Below are 21,461 nucleotides of genomic sequence, written 5' to 3'. Positions count from 1 at the left end.
AACATGGCTTCTTCAGAATAGGGGTAAGCGGTGTCTCTTTTTTAGTAAAGATGGACAGTCTCCTGACTCAATGAATGAAATGATGATTTGGTAGAGAGCACTGCCCTGTACCTCCAGGCACAATTGCTAGATCAATGGGGCAGATTTCAGGTCCATATATAGTTTGATATAAACTAGAAAACAAATAAATAAATGAAATCAATCTAATCAACCTGCAAGGTGGGAGGCTCAGTTAGGTACCTGGAGGGTGGTGGTCAGGGGGCACGCACAATATGATTAAAGTCAGTCCTACTGCAAAAAAAAAAAAAAAAAAAAGCAATCAGTTCACACTTTTTAGCAGGAATTGTCTTACAACAGGCAAGACTGGCTGGGATGCATAACCTCCCAACCACTAAGAAAACAGCAGCTAGTCCTATTGCTGCAATACTCACATGCCCCAGAACAAATACAACAATTTCTTCTGTCAGATCTCTGACTAGCAGACAGAATAATAATCTACAAGTCTTTTCTCTAGTAGACAAATGTGTTGCCAGCTGCACTTAAGCCTTTATCCCACTTACTTTACTGTTTACAGCTCAGAGTTATACCAGATTTTCTGAGAAATTAAGTGAACCAGGTAGATGCAACACAGGTCAAGCAGATCCAGTGGAAATCTCAGGCCCAATTTAATACTCTTTTGATGGTAGAAAGTTGTAAGTTAACAAATGATTTACTCAGTAACCTAAACTGTTTTAAACCAAAGGACTGAAAACTTTTGTTCTGCATAGCAGTATTCTTCACAAAATGTACTGAAGTTTCATAAGCAGCATATTCCTGCTAAAATGGTAAAGGGTGGTAGGAACTTAAAAACAGTATGCAGTGTTTTGTTCAAATGATGTTGGAGTACTGCACATTTTGGAGGAATTAGCTAGGTAAGCCCATGCAGTGTTTCAAAATGTTATAGCACATTATTTTTCTCATTTTCAATGTAAACACCTCAAGAAGATGGTCCTTTTTGTGTAGAACTGGCCAACCAATGTGTCCTGTTAGCTTCGTGGGAAGCAAAACAGATGAAATTGGTCTTTGATCAAAGACATGACAAACATGATGGAAAAGTGCAAAATTCAAAACAAACACCACCAAGAAGCCAAGGTAAACTGTCTGCTAGAACGTTTAGTAATTGGTACTTCTGTACCTTAGCCTTTCTCCTTCAAGGAATAATCTTTTTGCACCAATGCAGAACTTTTTTACACGGTGCCACCACTCAATTTCATCACATAAGTACTAATCAATAATTGGCAATTCTTAATTAAATCCCTGTTAGCAAGGATATTTGGATACAAAATACAGGATATATATTGTTATTAATCATAATTACAAAAAAAATCCTAAACAAACTCATTTATGTAAGACACTTCCAATATAAATGCTTATTAAATACTTTCATTGTTGTATGAGTAAGTCAATTCTGAATTACTAACTAACATTTATTAGAAATTCAAGTTAACCTCCAAATTCAACCCTATAGGTTACATAGTCCTGTATTCTAAAATAAACATGTTTTACAATTCTAGTAACTTGTGAATAAAATCTGCCTTCTGACTATCCATGATTTAGCTAAAATGCTAAAGAAAAAAGTGTCATCCAAACCTTTCTGAACATGCTGAAAATGCTATGCAATGGGGCATTCCAATTTAGTGTTCCTGATGTCCCCAAGGTGTTCCAAAATGCGTAATTTTACTTTCCTCTTAGTTTGCCTTACATACCACCAAGTGGGTTTTCACCCACAATCCAGTATGTAAACTACCCTACATGAATCACAACTGAATTTATCAAAAGAAAAAAAACTTCTCCCATTTACCCTTGTACCTGACAGGTTCTTGATCTTGCTGCAAACCTTGCAATGTCTACACACATATGAACCTTTTCATTCTCCCCTGAATGCAAACAATTCACCCTCAAATTCAATAGTTCTTTTATAATTTACCTACCATCTCATCATGACAAACTACTGGCCAAAGATTATTCATCAGATTTATCAAAATACTAGAAAAGGGAGACTATGTCATAACAAAATAAATCTTTCCCTCATATTTTTATTTATGTATTTATTTGTCTGTTAATTTGACATTTGTTGAGCAGAATAGTCTGAATGACCTAAAGCCCTTTTTCAGTGAATGCCCAGGGAGTAAAGCTCCACAGTAAAATACAAGCTAATACAATAGTATTCAAATGTTACAGATATAAAACATTATGACATCTCTATTTTGCAGAGTTTTCATATAAGGAGGAGTACAAAGATCAGTATAAATGCAGCCTTGTCACATGATTTAAACATAGAAAATTATATAAACGATAAGAAACAGATGCAGTATAGTGCAAGGAAACAATCCTGCTAGTAAAAGAGAGTTAGAAAAATAAGGTGGACAACTGTTAGCACTGGAGATTTAATGAGAAGTGACTATGTTCTGTAGTTGTATAGGGAACTAAGGTAGGGAAATAGGATCAGAGAAGGATTAGGTAATTAGTAAATGGTCAAGATGGGAGGGGAGATTGGATAAAGAGGAAAGAGGAGCAGAATAAGGAATGAGTTGAGCTAAATGGGAGTTGAAAACGTAGGAACTGAAAGAATGTATAAAAAGGAGAATGAGAAAAGAGGGAGGAGTAGGGTAAGGTAGAGGGTAAAGAGGCCAGGGAGGATTTTTACAATGACATATCCAGGTAGTATTTAGGTAATCTTTTAGATGAGTCTGGTTTATGACAGTTTATAATTCCTCTCCACCTACATTTTCATATACCTTCACATCATCCTTCCATCTTATTTTCCCTTTCCCAGTACTCAAATCAAAATTTTGCTTAGCCTTATCCAAGACTTCAGAAGAATATCCCCTGGCTAACAACGTACATCTTACTTCTTCTAAATTTATTTCTAACCAACTTATTTCTTGGATGCAGTCCCTGGTGAAACATTTGACATAAATCATTTGAATTCACCATAAGGTAAAGAACTGATCTGTGTACTGCTGGCATGTAAAAAAATATTTTCTGCTGTAACTTTCCTATATGGTCTGTGTTGCACATATATATCCACATATAATTCCACATCCAAAATTCCAATACAAGAATTAATTTCAGTTCAAAATAATTCATGTATAACTGATCCAAAAATTCTTTAAACTTTTTACAAATAAAAATCAAATCATCTGTATACCATTTATACATAACTATGTGTTTGGAAAAAAATTCTGTGGGATATATAATACAGGTCATTTCCCCCTTTACCCAATAATATATCCAGAACATGCATGGACAACATTACCAAACTAGCAAACAATCATGAGCTGGTTATCATTTGTGCTGACAAAGGGGGTTCGATAGTAGTACAGGATCTGTCTCAATATGACAATATGACAATGAAGCTTTTAGACAATTATCCAATGTACGATACTATACCCAATTAACCATTGACCCAAAACCTGTCTTCAAACAACAGATTGATTCTTTCCTTACATTAGCTGTTGAAGAAGGTATCATCACCAAAAACACACGGTCCCAACTCACTATATTCAACCCTTGCCCACAGTACATATATTTTCTACCCAAAATACATAAAAATCTCCAGAATCCTCCTGGTAGACCTATTGTTTCTGGCAGGAATTCATTCACCGAACCTTTATCTCTCTTCTTAACCAAATACTTACAGCCGCTTTTAAAATGTGTCAGAGCATGGATTAGGGACACCACGGAATTTCTTCAAATCATTTCCGAAACACAGTTGGAACCAGACTGGTTACTTTGTACATTGGATGTAACATAACTATACACCAACATTTCCCACTGGGCTGGTTTGGTGGCCTTAGAATATTGGCTCAACAAGACTGAATTATACAAACCCGGCTTTAATACCCTTCTGTTGTGTTTGACAGAACATGTATTGACGAAGAATGTATTCTTTTACAAGGGGAAACTGTTATTTGCAAACTAACAATGAGGGCTTCTTTCACTCCTATATACACAGATTTGTTCATGGCTTATTTCGAAGAACAGGTCATTTATGACACTTCGCACAATATCTATATAGAAGAAATGGACATCTGGCGTAGATATCTGGACGACTGCTGGTTGGTATGGAGGGCAGATACTAAATATCTTTTGGAATTCACCACATACTTGAATGAAAATAAACGGGGAATCGAATTCTCTGTCAACTATGATAAAAATAAAATGATTTTTTTTGGATGTTCTGGTTTGCTGCGCATCTGATCATACGTTGACTACAGAAATTCATCGTAAATTCCCTGATAATAATTCACTCCTCCATGCCTCCAGCCCCCCCCCATATTTGCAAAAACATTCCCAAATCCCAGTTCATGCATATTAAACGCATTTGTTCTGATCGACACACCTATACACGATTTAGGGACGATTTACTTCTCAGATTTCATGACCGGGGTTACAAAATGGGTCAATTATTACACACAAAATACACTGTGGACAATATGATCTCCTTCTTTACAAAAATAGGAATCAATCAAATTCCAAACCACCCAGACTCATCACTACATATGGACGTAATACTAACATATTAATCAATACCGTCCAGCAAAACTGGAATATGTTAACGTGATCCAAAACTCAATGAAATACTTGATGACAGATGCCTGTTTTCTTTCCGTAAAGGCATAAATTTATCTGCTTTTTTCAATCATTTCAAACATTCCGAAGCCAAAATTACCAACACTATCCAAACCACACTATCAGGTAAACCTTTACTTGGATGCTTTCCTTGTGGACACTGCACACACTGTGCCAAGTTACTTAAAACAAAAAATTTTAGTAGTCAAAACACCCACGAGGTTTATAATATAAAATTTTTTGCCAACTGTTGCTTGAACTGGGTAATATATTTGGCCAAGTGCAACTGTCCTGCATTTACGTTGGTCAAACTTCAAGACCCTTGAAATTCAGAATATCTGAACACCTCAGTGACATTAAAAACAAGAGAGAAACCAATGCTCTTTATAAGCATTCATTAATACACAGTAATGCATGTTTTATTTTCACCATTATAGATAAAATAAACAGATCCAGAAACAATAAATTAGGTTGGTATAAATTACTGAATTCCATGGAGAGAAAATGGATTATTAAACTTGGTGGACTCTTTAAGCCAGGTCTTAATGAGCATTTGTAATTAATCACATGGTCTATTCATTTATTTATAAATTGGTTCTTTTTTTGTGAATATTTTACACTGATGAAGGCTCTGTATTGAATTAGCCGAAACCGGTCTGTCAAAAGAACCAAAATACTTTTATTAAAGTATTCTATGTTACAATAAGGTGCCTTGTATGCTGGTCCTTGTTTTTTGTTTATATATAATTTTTTCTCAAATTCACCCATAAAAATAATAGCATATGAGGGAGCAAATGATGCTCCGATAGCAGATCCCTCTTTTTGCAAAAAGACTTCTTTTCCACAACAAAATTAGTTATGTATAAGACAAAACTCTAAGAATCTGATTAAAAAGAGGTACATGGCCCTTCAAATAACATATTATTAATGGCTTCTCCAGACCCAATTTCTTCTTAATGCTAGTATATAAGGAACTGACATCTACTGTTACCCAATAATGGTCATCCGACCAAGTCATCCCTTTGACAGTCTCACAAAATTCTGCAGTATTCTAAATGTGTGCTAGAACTTTCTGAAGATGCTTTTTCAAATGAAATTCCAAAAAAATACCCACATTTTCTAAATATGATTCCACTCCTGATACTATGGGTCTACCCAGGGGATCCAGCAGACTCTTGTGCACTTTTGGAATCGCATAAAAAATAGGATGTTTAGGTTTATTAATGTGCAAATTTGTAATATCTTGAACTAAAACCTAGCCTTTCCCCCTTTCTAATATTTCCAATAATAATTTGTCATACTCGGTCAATGGATTTTTTTTGGCAACCTTTCATAATCTTCCTTATTCAAAAGCAAGTCCCAAACCATTTCATTGTGTTTACTTAAGGACCTTATGACCCAATTTCCCCCTTTACCTGCCTGCCTAAAAATAATCATTGTAAATATTTTGTAGATTTTTGAGGGGTAACTATCCCCCCTTTTGTAAACTGTGACTACTAATTGCTTTAATGGATTTCAAATATTCCAGTTCCACTTTTTTTTAAACAAAATTCTTTCAAAACTATTTAAAATCACAAAAATTTTAGGTGGTATGAACTTATTAGTACTGGAACACTCAGGAAGAAATATCCTCCCATACCCCATGCAAACACCACAAGTATTGCCTACAGAATCTTAGCATGCATTTAAATCACATTCCAAACTATCAGAAAACAATGTGTCATGCACTTCATTTTTATAAACTGAAACATTCAAGAGGGAATCCTCAGAATCCACAGTACCTAAACTTCTTATTCATGCTATTTTCCACATGCTCATTGTCAAAAATACTTTAAAATATGATTTTCTACAAAAATGTTTAACTTCTAATCAAACATCCGCTAAGGATGGCAACTTAGTTGGTACAAATTTTGTACCTTTAGACAATAACAGTCTAACATCATCCATGATTTTTCAATCAGACAAAATAATTATATTTAACAAATCCTCCTCTTTCATACACTTACTGTGTGAAAAATGAGCATTAAAGTCCAACAAGTAAAAACTGTTCATGACATGAGTAACAGTGCTGGAAAACAGTTCTAGATCCTTGTCCCTCATCCTCTGTTCTTCCGACCTATTTTATGACCATTTTGCTGAAAAAGCCTTCCGTTGCTCTGTTGTTCTAAATGACCCAATGCCTGGATATCATCCTCTCCTTTAATATTCTCAAACGATACACTTTTCTTACTTGAAAATGTCTCTTCTGAAGAAACTGTGGAATACCATGAAGGAGTAGATTTACTTTCAGAAGGTCTAACATTTGACATTCCCTGATGTGGTTTTCCTTGCCAAGAATATACAGGGTCGCTCTTAAAGTCCCCCATATCTCTGTTCAATTTTTTCTTTTTATGAGCAAGGATATCAGTCTCCGCTTTCTCAATTTTTTGTCTTAATCTCTTTAATTTTGCTGGAAAAAACAGAAGTAGAAGTCTCAGTGAGCAGAGACTCTTGTAACTGCAAAATGCTGTGCTGAAAATTTTCATACAACCTTAAATTTCATTTAACAAGCACCCAGAGCCAACCAAAGGTGCATTCCAAAGAAACCTGCTTCCATTCATCCAAAAAGTCAGATTCTTCATCAGTAAAATCCCAGGTTGGCAAACAATCTGCTCTAAGCAACCTCAGAGAAATGTTCAAACTAAGGTATTTTTCCAACAACTTAATGTCGTAGAAGAGTGCTACCTCTTTAAACAGTAGACATTCCAGCTGATGGAATTTTAACTGTTGATCATCACCACCAACCAATAACCAAAGATTGTTGGAGGCTAGCTTAACTTCTCTTCCTTAATAAATCCATGAACAGGAATTTCTCACGCTCACCCTCAGCTTTTTTTCATTTGATAAATTCAGTTGCGATTCACATGTGGGGTAGTTTACATACTGGGTTGTGGGTACAAACCCACTAGGTGGTATATAGGTCAGACTAAGAGGAAGGTAAAAATATGCATTTTAGAACACCTTGGGGACATAACGAACACTAAATTGGATAGCCCCTTGGCAGAGCATTTTCACCATATTCATAAAGGTTTGGTTGATAGTTTTTTTCTTTAGTGTTTTAGCCAAACCACAGATAGCAAGAGGGGGATTTTATTCACAAGTTACTAGAATTAGAAAGCAGGTTTATTTTAAATTACAGGACTATGCAACCTGTAGGGTTGAATTTGCAGGTTAACTTTAATTTCTTATAAATGTTAATAATTCAGAAATAACGTTTTGATAAAATAATGAAAGTATTTATATTGAAAGTATCTTGTATAAATAAGTTTGTTTAAGAAAGTTTTTTTGTAATTATGATTAATAACAATATACATCACATATTTTGTAACCAAATACCCTTGGTAGCAGGGATTTAATTAAGAATTGTCAGTTGTTGATTAGCACTTAATTATGTGATGAAATTGAGTGGTTCTGCTTTGGTAGAAAAAGGTTATTCCTTGAAGGTGAAAGGCAGAGGTACCAGAAGCACCAGTTAATAAAAGTTCCAGTAGACTGTTTAGCTCATCTCCTTTGTGGTGTTTGTCTTTGACCAAAGGGCCACAGCAACCAGGAAGACATAGTTTCACAGTTTTGTATTATTGTGTCTGGGTCTGAAGGCCATTAGAACACTCCAACACATCTGATGTAAAGGCTGCCTATCCTACTCATAGATCTAACATGCTTTAAATACATTTAATGAATCACAGTACCTTATACATAAGTAGTTTACTCCAATTTATTGTCACTCCTTAGCCACCTCCCTTGTATTACAACCACTGCCTTTCCTCCATTTCAACCAGCACACCCCACCTTTTATCACCCACTTCTATTTTAAGAAAATCATTAAAAAAGACCTTGTGCACCTACTAGAAGACATGTCCTTGGATGCAGTCCCTGGTGAAACCTACTCCCCTCCAAAGACTTACTTACCAAGCTTATTTTCCAAATTTACAACTTCTGCTTAATTCAAAAACAATGTCAGATATATGGAAAACTGTTCTTGTCAAACTCCTTCCCAAACAGTCACAGACATCTGCCCTATTTCAGTCCTCTCAACACTGGAGAATATATATAAGACTAATCTACAACCATCCACTTACATCCAACAATACCACCTCGTCACTCATTAACAGCATGGACGCTGAGCTGGCTGGAGCACAATGACAACATTATGGTCACTTACAGATGAGCTCCTTCTCAACTTGGATACAGGAAACCTTTCAGTAGCATTCTTCACTAATCATTTCAAAGCTTTTGATCTTATTGACCACCTTTTCCTCCTTCATTCCCTCCAAAAAATCAGAATGAGCCCCAACACTGTCATCTCATTTCATGACTGAGTCAAAATCTGCTTTCCTCTATCACTTCCAGCAGCACTTACCAAAGGAGTGCCCCAGGACTCCATATCTTCCCCACAGTTAGCTTGAATCTTTATTAACAAAACTACCCTCTGACCTCCCTAACCTTCTTATCAGTCTTTCCACTAATAACATGGCTATCTTTCAATTTAATCCCTCCCCTTCCATATTTGCTACTAAAATTAATCCACATTTGTTTTTTTTCCTCTGCTAATAAAACATTTATTCATTATTTCAATTGCCTGCTGAACTCTGCACTTATGGTGACTATTCTGTGTTTGTGAATGAGTTCTGTTTTATTTATTTATTTATTTTTTGTGAATTTCCTCACCTGGGCTGTGCCTGCAAATGATCTTTTGTGATCAGTTTACTACCCTGGTAAACAGCCATAAGTAAATAAACAAATACTCCCCTTAACAATTCTAAACATTTTAGACCTACACAAAAGGGATGATGCTATCAGTGATTCAAGTTCAGCACTACACTCAAAATGTCATCTCTGAGTGTTCTAAATGGGAGACATAATCGACCCCAGACAGAGTGATAAGCTATTGAGTAGAGGCCTAAGAATGTTAAACACTCTTGATAAGTCATTTCCTTGTACTCTGGAATACCCTTAATAAAGTTCCTTTGTACACATTCTAAAGATGGCCAATTGTCCTCGATATATAGACAAAATAAAAATTTATATTCCACAACAGGTCTGGTATATGTAACAAACATCCTATTCAATAAATGTGGTGGCTTAAATTATATATATTTAAAATCCATCTATAATTAAATGAGACTGCATTTTAACCATTTTGACATTAAGTTTGATATTGAAGTTAGTACTCCTAAATCCTTAAATTAGCAAATCAACCGGCCCAGCAACACACAAAAGCCAATGCTGGAAGCAAACCAAAGCAATAAGAAAAAAACAGCAGGACTACCATGACCGTCAGTATAAACTTTTATTAAAACAATGGATAAGCTCTTTCACGTTTTTATATGCTTCTTTAGATCCATTCATTCAGTTCCACAAAAACCCCTTTCAGTGAATGACTGTTTGCCGAATGATAACCACCAAAATCAAACTCCCTCAAACAGCCATAACCAGTGAATTTTTTCCTAGGGGAAAAAATGCTTGCCCAGCCTAAAACCAGACAAAATTTAAAACCCTTCAAACTGGGGAGCTTCGCCCCCCACACCCCCAGTGTGGGGGTGTTGTACCCCCGCACACCTCCTAACTAAATATACCAGCTCCAAGATCGCACTACAGTGGGGAAAAGGGCAAATTCCTGATGATGGTCAAGTATTTTTCCCCTAGGAAAAAGTTCATTGAAATTGCCATTCATGGGAGTTAGATTTCGCTGGTTATCATTCGGCAAACAGCTATTCGCTGAAAGGGGTTTTCGCGGATGTAATACAGACCCCATAGTGATTATCCCTTTCAAGTCATAACATTTGCCAAAAATACACATTAAATGTGATAATTCACTATTTTGCCATTATGTCCCCCTCTTTGAACTGGAATAATGTTTGCAAGAATACCCTGCTAAAAAAGTTGTTATAAAGTATAGTGAGGGGAAATCAAGTAAATCTAGTAGAAGATGAGTACATTGTTCAGAGATGCCATCAGGTTCTATGCAGCAATTAGATGTAATAGGACATTTTCTGCAAGCAATGCAGTACAGGGGGTGAGAAACAAAGTGTCTCATACACTGCTCAGTTAAATGACTTCATGTTAACTACAACAGGAAAGATGTAAGGACAAAGGAAAGTAGTTGGGCACAAATGGTAACAGCTTAACATCTGTGAATACATGCTACATGGAGCAGTTCAAGTAAAAAAAAATATTTAAGAGTTAAGCATCCAGCAAACCACAGCAAAACCTATCAGTCACAGAAAGTTAAAAGATAAATGGAGGCTACTGGCACATGTGTTTCAACAGAACTGAAAAACGGCTCTTAAATAAAGAACCACCAATGACACTTTGTGTAGCTTGTTAGGTCAGCTTTACAAGATAAAAAGAAAAGCACACACTGCTGTTACAGATAAGTATATTAAAATTTACTATGTTATTATCTGAATCTACCAAACCAACTATAAAAGTGACTTGAAAGCACATAGTAAACAAGTTCATCAGATGCACTCTAAAGTATGAACCAGGACTCCAAGGTATCTGTGATGTATTATATAGGGCACAAAACTAAATAAGGTTCAGTCTTCCTAAGGCCTGAAGACAGTTCACTTCATACTTTTCAGCAATTTAAGAAAGTACTTTAAAAAAAACACACACAAACTAGGTTTGCTGCAGGAGATAAAATTACAATAACCAGTCTCACTTGGAGCTTGTTCAGCATTTCACATAACTGTCACAGGGATATCAGTTCTAGGAATTAAAGTAAAGTACTGGGAGGGCTGAAATTAGACATATATATGGCATAGTTAGAAATAAGAAGGTGGTGCAACGAAAATCATAAAACAAATTTAATAATGGTTAGCACTTTCACCACACAATGGTGGCTTCATCAGACCATCAGTACAAAGAATAAAAACATTCACTCACATATATACTTACAATTTAACATCATTAATTAAAAACCAGCGTCAGCTGCCAGCACATTTCTTTTCCATGTAAGGCTCAACAGGTATGCGTAACCACGCATACTACTTATCCACATCTGAACAGCTTGACCCCCTTAAAGGTGTAGTGCCAACTTATTATGTTTAGTACCAAAAAATAAATGAATAAATATAAAAACAACATAAAAACACTTCTAATCAAATACATTGCCTCATACTTCAAATATGTAAACAATCAAACTAGATATCGTTCCACTCCTTACATCCACTATAACCTTTATCTTAGCCATATAAGCTATAACTAAGTGAGAACTCCTAACTAACAAGCTATTAAGATGCAGTGCCCCCACCTACAAAACTACTTATACATCTGATTAACAGGATGATGGACAACCATCTCCCTACAAAGAAGCAATAGCATATAATAATAAAATAAAATAAAGAAATGTAAAACAAAACAAAAATAAACACTACGTACAACATAAGCATCCAAAGCTATTCCTAATACTAATACTGATGTCTGAACCTAACTAGCAAAAGAAGCATATAGCATAGTCTGGGTAGAAGAGGGCATAGCTAGTAAACCTCTGCCTGTCATTCCCAGGTGTGTGTGTGTGTGTGTGTGTGTGTGTGTGTGTGTGTCTGTGTGTGTGTGTGCGCGTGCATAAATCAAACCTCAAAGAATGTGTGTGATAGCTATTTGGACAGGGACATGAAGCACTGGTTGGACAAAGAGGGTGCCGGAGGTCTTGGCATGGTCACTCAGCTGAGATCTCAACTCTACAGCTGTGCCAGTGGGGAGTCTAACTGGGGATCTGGAGGAAGAGGGAAAAACAGCTTCGGACTGACTGTGGTTTCTGTGTGCTCTTAAGGGAAATTGCACTTGATGCAGAGAGATGCATCTAGAAATAGGTGTGTATATCTGTTATCCTCTCAGTGAACGTCCCCCACTGTTGCCAGTGGTGAGGCTTGAGGCTCCTTGATTATTGGTTGGCAGTGGTGGATCATCACAGTCCTTTTTATACTTTAATTAGTTTAGTACTAACGATGTGGATCAAAAGACCATAATCCTGTGACTATCAGAATTTGAAAATATACAGTTTATTGGTGGGCAGTGGAGTGCATCCAGGGACCATAACCTCTGTCTACTGTGCATGACAGTGAGTGCTGTGGATATGCATTGCAATTGGACTTATTTAGCCTACAAAGCAGTTTTCTCACCAAAGGTGTATTTGTCCTTGTAGACATAAGGTAAAAATACAGACATATAGATACACACCAGTTACTTTATTTTATTTCATAGTTAGACTAGTGTAGGAAACGTTCAAAATATGAGAAAATGTCAGTATCACAGCTTAATGTAAAATTAAGGGAATTTAGCATGCCATGTATGTCTCAGAAGGACAGGATAATTGCTGGAACACAGCCCATTACATCTGTGGGAATCTGGAAGGTACTGTGGATGTGATGCATATAGGAAAAGGATAGTTCAACCCATCCCCAGATTACTTCATAGCCCAATTAAAATTAAAGATACTTGAACTGAAGATAAATCATCTGGAGCTTGAGGCAGCTAAGACAGCAAAACAGCTTTAGGTGCAAACAGAGTGAAACATAGGAACATAGGAATAACACTCTCTTTGGAGGAGAAGATGAGGTATGTCACAAAGAAAGAGCTGAGGCAAGTTCAGTGATTGGGGGGTGTCCATATACTGGCACAAAAGGTTACTGAACAGTTAACAGGTTCAGGAAAGAGGAATAGAAAGAGAAATGATGTAGCAGCTGGTGGTTTAAAGGGTCCATTGGAGGGCTCCTCTTGCCATAGACAATAATCAGGTTATATGGGTATAAAGCATACAAAGAGAAGCCTTACACAGAATATGCATTTGCCAAGTATCACAAAAGTTGTGATAGGGTATTGCAAGACATGTGAACAGTGCTAGCAGTTTAGAAAGGCAGGAAATAAAGTTGTTTTGATACCCTTCCCTATTATTGGGGAACCATTTCAGAGAGTAGCTGTGTACATTGTGGAGCCTCTTGGTACCCCAAGCTCCACAGGTAAAAGGTATATTATGATGGTGGTGGACTATGCTACTAGGTACCCTGAAGCAGTGGCTCTGTTCTTTATTAAGACAGAGAAGAGAACACATACTCCAGTAGAAATCTTCAGTAGCATAGTTTCCCAAAAGTAATACTGACAGAAAGAGGACCAAGTTCAGATGAGATATGCTACCCTGTTTGTTATAGTAATGAGGGGCAAATTACGTAAAGACTACGGCCTACTTCCACAGACCAGTGCTCTAGAGGAAAGGTTAAATTCTACACTGAAGATCATGTTAAAAATATTCACAGACCAGTTCAAGCAGAAGTGGAACAGGAATATGTCACATCTTCTCTTTGCATACACAGAGGTGCAACAGGAATCAATGACATTTTCATCCTTTGAGTTGCTGTATGGACACAGTTGAGGGGCCCTAAGATTTAATTTGTGAGGAGTGTGACAGTCACTCTCACAAGGAATCTGTTGTGGAATATAATCTAAACTTCATGACTAGGCTTGGAATGGCACAAGAGAAGTAGTACAAGCACAACAGCAGCAAAATGTATGGTATGACTAGACAGGCTGGGCTAGAGATTAATATGTTGGGCAGCAGGCAATGGCGCTTATTTCTGTTAGACATAATAAAGTCCAATCAGCATCAAGAGGTCCTCTCACTATTGTGAGAAAGTTGATATTAACTACATAGTAAGAGTTGCAATGCAGGAGGTAAAAGCACAAATGCTACCACATTAACATAGGAAGCTGTAGCATAAAACAGACACACTGTGAGTTACAAGAAGAATCAGGGATAGGGCATTTTGTGCCAAACCTTCCCAGTGAGGCTATGTCTGGCACATCAGTGGTTGAGGTAGCCTGTTTCACAACATGTAACTCCTACTCAGCTTCAGGAGATCCAGGCAATACTACAGGAGTTTGACAACACATCTACTGGCAGGCCAGGGTGTAACTACTTTATGGAGCACCATATGGACAGAGGGATCCTGCAGCCCATTAGACAGACCCTATCAGGTACCTGTGCAGGTTAAGCAAATGCTGACAAATATGAAATGTAGGAGATGTTATGTACAGGGGTACTCCAATCATAATCACAAGCAAGATGCACCTCACTCGCGCACACACACACACACACACACACACACACACACACACACACACACACAGTGTAACTCATTCTCAGAGCTTAAAACAAAACAAAAGTATGAAAACAAAGAGAAGTCCCATAGAGAATCATAGCTCCATAGCCAGCATTAGGCACTCGTGGAACCCATGGCCACGGGGAGCCCCCAATTATTTCCCCTGTGAATGAGGACCCCCATGCAGCAGCCACGGGTTTCACCATTTCCTCTGCTTGTTCCTCAGCAGCTCGTGGTTGACATTCACATGGCTGTGTAACATCACTGCAAGATAGCAATCATTTTCCATCTTTTTTTTTTCATTTGTCGGTAAGCTGCACTCAGTCAGATCCATTTAAGTGAAGCAAGGGACCTGACTGGCTGCAACACCCAGGAAAGTAAGTTGTCTTTTTTTTATTCCAGAGTAGAGTCAATGTATCTCTCAACTGTACAGATTTTCACAGAATGTCCAGAGTTTTGCCCCATATTTTTGACCAGTTTTTTAATAAAATTGTGGTATTGTGGCAAATCTTTAATGGTTGAAGTTAGAAAATAATGACAGGCATTTGAGTTTCAGACTTCATAGGACAACATAGTATTCAACAAAAGGTCATTTCAGCTCACTTCTGACTACAAATTAACCAAGATACCTAAATAAAAAATGTTCTTTCAGTTTAATTTGGGCTGCTTATTACAAAATGCACACCTGGTCTTTTAAAATTGCACATCATTCAGTAGTTAAGGTCTAATAACATACTATATGGACTATTAAGTTATGGCTAGAGTTAACAACTTCATCATCATAATGATAATAGCTCTACTATCAGTTCTTGGTACTTTCAAGAGTTGTTTGTAACAAAGGGCAGACGTTCTTGGATGAAGACTTCTGAAAGTGTGTATACACAGGACAGGGTGAGGCTCCGTGCACTGTTAGCACATACCAGAAAAGCAGATTTACCTGCACGGGTTATTCCATTTTTAAACATGGCAATCATAAAACAATTCCCAAAATACAAAGTTTTGCATATGCAGTCCCTTGTCAAAGAAGCAGTGAGTTAAATATTTGGGTAGGGTATCAGCAACTAAAGTCACCTGCAGACTTTTGAAAAGGCAGGACATTAGGGCTTAAAGGTTTGTAGTTGTCTGGATTCTGCTATGTATTCCTATCCTTGTGTCCAAGAATGAAAAAGACTTACTACTATTATTTTGTTATTTATTCTGCTAAAGCATTTTGAGTGTTTTCTTTTTTTTTTCTTACTGATCGTGGCTGTCAATATTTAAACAAACAATACAGGGATGGATTTATGATTGTTTACTTTCATAGTTTAGTACTAGGCTAATTGTCTTCATAGGCCATTTAGTCAATTACCCCATAGAGAATCATGCCCTGCATGTTGTGTCTGTAAGGTAAACCTTAACCATTACGCCAACCTCCCACCCAAAAGAAGCTACTTTTTAACCTGCTTAAAATGCATCAGTTAAATTATGGTAGCTAACATACCACACTCCCAGAATTACACCATACAATCCATGATGAACAAATTAGTTTAGGTACAGGGAACAGTTTGATTAGCTCAAAAGAACTAACTATTCTTCATGATAGTCCATACCGAATGGAGCATTATACTCAATTATGGGCCAGGTAAGTGCTGAGTATGGGGGGGGGGTTAAAACTTCTTTTGCTCTCAAGGCAATGCCTTTACTAGTCAAGTGAGCTATGTGGAAAGCTTTCCTTATAACAGTAGATATGTGGTGGTCGAAGTTAAGGTCCCGGCCAACCTGTGATCCGAGATCCCTTACCACTTCATGGGTACTTAGGATATTGTTACCGATTTGATAGTGTGAAGGGACATTGTTTGTGCCGAAGGGAATGATGATGCATTTCTTTGCATTCAGTTTGAGACTGTGACTAATATACCAGGCATTGGTCTGTGGACAATTGAATCCCCAAATTATGTCAGTATACTTCAGGAGGGTCTCACACAGACCAATATGTATATATATATATATATATATATATATATATATATATATATATATGTGTGTGTGTGCGTGTGTATATATGTATATTATATATAATATATATACATATATATATGTATATATATATATATATATATATATATATATATATATATATATATATATACGTACACATTTATATATATATATGCAAATATACATATATATATATATATATATATATATATATATATATATATATACATACACATATCATCATTTTCTTTCGGCTGTTCCCATTAGGGGTCGCCACAGCGGATCACCTGTTTCCATTTCTTCCTGTCCTTTGCATCTTGCTCTGTCACACCAACCAGCTGCATGTCCTCTCTCACCACATCCATAAACCTTATCTTAGGCCTTCCTCTTTTCCTGTTACCTGGTATTTCATCCTTAGTATCTTTTCCCCAATATACTCAGCATCCCTCCTCAGCACATGTCCAAACCAACGTAATCTTGCTTCTCTGGCTTTGTCTCCAAGCCTTCCAACTGGGCTGACCTTCTAATATACTTATTCCTAATCCTGTCCACCCTTGTCACACCCAGTGCAAATCTTAACATCTTTAACTCTGCCACATCCAGCTCAAACTCTTGCCTTTTTGTCAATGCCACTGTCTCCAACCCATATAACATAGCTGGTCTCACTACCCTCTTGTAGACCTCCCCTTTCACTCTTACAGGTACTCATCTGTCACAAATCACTCCTGACACTCTTCTCCACCCACTCCATCCTGCCTGTACTCTCTTCTTCACCTCTCTTCCACACTCACCGTTACTCTTAACTACTGACCCCAAGTATTTAAACTCATCAACCTTTGCCACCTCTACTCCTTGCATCCTCACCATTCCTCTATCCTCCCTGTCATTCACACACAAATATTCTGTCTTAGTCCTGCTGACCTTCATTCCTCTTATCTCTAGATCATATCTCCATCTCTCCAGGGTCTCCTCCACCTGTTTCCTACTTTCACTACAGATCACAATGTCATCTGCAAACATCATAGTCCAAGGGGACTCCTGTCTGATCTCGTCTGTCAACCTGTCCATCACCATTGCAAATAAGAAAGGGCTCAGAGCTGATCCTTGGTGTAACCCCACCTCCACCTTAAATGCATCTGTCACTCCTACAGAAGACCTCACCGCTGTCACACTACCCTCGTACATATCCTGTACCACTCTTACATACTTCTCTGACACTCCTGACTTCCTCATACAATACCACAACTCCACTCTAGGCACCCTGTCATATGCTTTCTCTAAGTCTACAAAAACACAATGCAACTCCTTCTGACATTCTCTGTACTTCTCCGTCAACACTCCCAGAGCAAACATCGCATCTGTAGTGCTCTTTCCCAGCATGAAACCATTCTGCATTCCTTTGTTTAACACCATACCTAGCCATCACTTCCTCATCCCCTCTATTCCCTTCACCAACATGCCCATTGAAATCTGCTCCAATCACCACTCTCTCACCCTTGGGTGCAGTCATCACCACTTCATCCAACTCACTCCAAAATTTTTCTTGTGGAGCATATGCACTAACAACATTCATCATTACACCATCAATTTCCAGCTTCATAAACATCACTCTATCCGATACTCTTTTCACCTCCAAAACACTCTTAGAATACTGTTCCTTAAGAATAACTCCTACTCCATTTCTCCTCCAGCCACACCATGGTACAACAATTTGAACCCACCTCCGATACACCTAACCTTATTCCCTTTCCATCTGGTCTCTTGCACACACAATATACCAACCTTCCTTCTGTCCATCATATCAGCTAGCTCTCTCCCTATACCAGTCATACTGCCAACATTCAAAGTTACGACCCTCACTACCACAGTCCCAGCCTTTCTCCTCCCTTCCTGCCTTCAGCCATGCTTTCCTCCTCAGCTCCTCCTTCGGCCAACAGTAGCCCAATTTCCACCAGTACCCTGTTGGCTAACAGTACTGGTGGTGGTCGTTGTTAACCCGGGCCTCGACCGATCCGGTATGGAAATATTTACTGGTGTCCACAAGAAATTATTTGGCGAAGTTTTACACTGGATGCCCTTCCTGACGCAACCCTCCCCATTTATCCGGGCTTGAGACCAGCACAAAAAAATGCATTGGCTTGTGCATCCCCAGTGGTATATATATATATATATATATATATATATATATATATATATATATATATATATATATACACACACACACATACATATACATATATACACACACACACACACATATACATATACATATATACACATACACAAATAAATAAATAAATAAATAAATATATATATATATATATATATATATATATAAACACAAAAGCAGTCACTTAAAATACCCGGGCAGAGCCATCTGAACTTCTGCTTTCATCCCAATCTAACATCAGAGGGCTGCACAGGTAGTGAATGTCTTTTTCTTTGGGGGGGGGTGGTAGGCAGTATTTCCAGAAAGGATTTGTGTGTCCTTACAATTGTATTATTTACTGTGAGCTACTATTTTATCAGCTTTGAATATTAACCCTTGGACACAACTTACTTCTTTCTTGAAAGAAAAAAAAAAGTAAAACAGAAATTCGTTTCTGACTCATTTTTTTCAGGCCTCCATTGGATTAAAAGCTTTGGAAAATATTATAAAATGTAAAGAAAACTAAAGTTGAACAACAACAGTGAATTTATTTCCTTAATCATAGTTTCTATTCAAGCTGTCATTGGAGAAAAAGGTTGTATAAAAAGAAAAAAAGGAAAATAAAATGCATTTCAGAGCATATAGAAAATCATGGATTCTTGAAAAAGCTGAAGAGTAAGGCAATATGAGAAAACGGAGAAAAAAGTAATGTGCATAATGTGGAACATGGGGTTGGTGGGGGGTGGCAGCAGATGGGAGTACTAGAGCCCATGGGATGTATGTGTGTGTGGAGGGGGCAGTAGGCAGTGCTTAAGGCACCCCTTCACCTAAGTCCAGCCCCATATATAGAGTTGTTGTAATGTATCACTGCTACAACTAAATGCCAGTAACTGTGAAAGTCCTTATGTGAGATGGGCCAACATAGTGTATTACACAGGCCTCCCATAACGTAAGAGCACTGGAAGTGTCCAAGGGGCCCCCAGCTTGACATTTGCTGGGCCCAAAAATGCTAACACATGCCTTGCATAGCTCTTAACCTTCCAACTCTACAATGAGGAACACTAGTACCTCTCATAATGTGGTGCAAATGGGCAAAATTTGAAACACTAACAACTTCAATAAGGAAGCTCATAGGATGGTTAAAATATATTTTTACTTACAGACTTGTTATTTTAATGTATTAACACGATTCAGTTCTATTCACCGTGTATATCAGTTAAAATTGCAAACACTGACTGTGTGACAGTTACTTTCAATATAGAACTTCGAGGAAAACGAACTTTTAAAGATCTGAAATAAGGAAGGTTCCTCCTAATGAGGTACACTTGAGAGGCATGTTAAAAGTAATCAGATTAACCCACATTACATTTGTTTTGATGACTTTTAGAAGTATTACTGCAGTTTATAGAAAACGGTTTTTGAGTACACAGCAGATTTATTACGATGAGGACTAACGTAATTTAAGCTGTAAGAATTTAAGGAGTACTTCTGCAGCAAGAGGTGCTCAGCGGACAAAAGGTAACAGCATAATAGGATATACCACAAACAACTACGCTTTTATTGTTTAAATACGCTGAAAGCAGAGACCTACTTGAATTAAGATCTTACCTAGCTGATAAGATCGAAGACCAGCCCATCGTGATTTTTGTTTATGAGGTGAAACGAAGCGCTCGGACTGCTTTGAATCCCACGATCCATAGTTCTTCTTGTATTCTGTCACCCCCTGAAAAACAAAACACTTTATTCCCTTCAATATACAAACACACACACTAGAACAAAATAAAAGTTCTACCTCTCATTCTGATTCTAACAAAGGTGTGCAAGCAACCACTTTTATCAATCAACAGATTTCTTTCAAGTGACAGCACGCAGCATTAATCAATGGCTTGGCTTGTGTCATTGCATATAGCACACTGCATAACTCCATGCAGAGCCAATATGTACATCCGAAATGTTAATTTGATGCAACTGACTGATAATTGATAACGCACCTTAAATCGTAAGGGCATTTTAGTCGGTTAACAAGATCAGCTAAAAAAAGGTTAAAGATCACTGCGTATACATCTCCACAGCTTAAAACTTCCGCTCAAGCTGTAAACATACTCCTGTTTCCTTGGCAAAAAAAAAAACGAAGCTAATTTTGACGTGCGCGTTCTAGACAAACCGCGTTCGTTCACAAAGTAGGCGGACGGATTATTCTTATTGAGCAGGTGGGACTTAATTGAGGATTTTTTTTTCTTTGCATTTGTCTTGCATATACGTAGCTTGGAATTGGTCGGCCTTGGAGCTTGAGATGCATATGTGTTGTAGATAATGTCTGAAGAAAAATTAGAATTATCAGCACTTTGCCACCTGCAGGGAAGCTCCGCGTGGTCTCCAATCCCAGGTTGGGTGTGGGTGCATTGTCAGTCTGCCGTAATGGGCTGTGGATCGGTATGGTTTTCAACAGGGGAAGATGGTTTTTCTCAATAGTGTACTGTCCTGGAGTACTCCACCTGTCTTCAACACTTTGTGTGCTAATGAATGACTAATGCTAATGACTCTTATTTCCAGAGTCAGAGAAAAACGGACAAATCCGAAAT

At 37.5% G+C, this 21,461-nt stretch overlaps 1 protein-coding gene across 3 annotated transcripts in view; it reads right to left on the bottom strand.

Moving 5' to 3' along the window:
* MDM1 (Mdm1 nuclear protein) overlaps positions 1-20,986 on the bottom strand; it is a 1,807,772-nt gene extending 1,786,786 nt beyond the window's left edge. For all 3 annotated transcript variants that reach the window (XM_044062890.1, XM_044062891.1, XM_044062892.1), the window contains exons 1-2: positions 20,871-20,986; positions 20,488-20,602 (exon numbers count right to left, since the gene is read on the bottom strand). In XM_044062890.1, coding sequence (XP_043918825.1) covers positions 20,488-20,602; positions 20,871-20,888 — 133 coding nt within the window. In that variant the 5' untranslated portion in view covers positions 20,889-20,986. The remainder of the gene's footprint in view (positions 1-20,487; positions 20,603-20,870) is intronic.
* Between the last annotated feature and the right edge of the window lie 475 nt (positions 20,987-21,461).

The sequence above is a fragment of the Protopterus annectens genome, chromosome 2.part1, assembly GCF_019279795.1.
Source record: "Protopterus annectens isolate FY-2018-M chromosome 2.part1, PAN1.0, whole genome shotgun sequence".
Lineage (NCBI taxonomy): Eukaryota > Metazoa > Chordata > Ceratodontiformes > Protopteridae > Protopterus > Protopterus annectens.
Note: the sequence above shows the minus strand (reverse complement) of the source record. Positions and strands in the feature narration are given on the sequence as shown.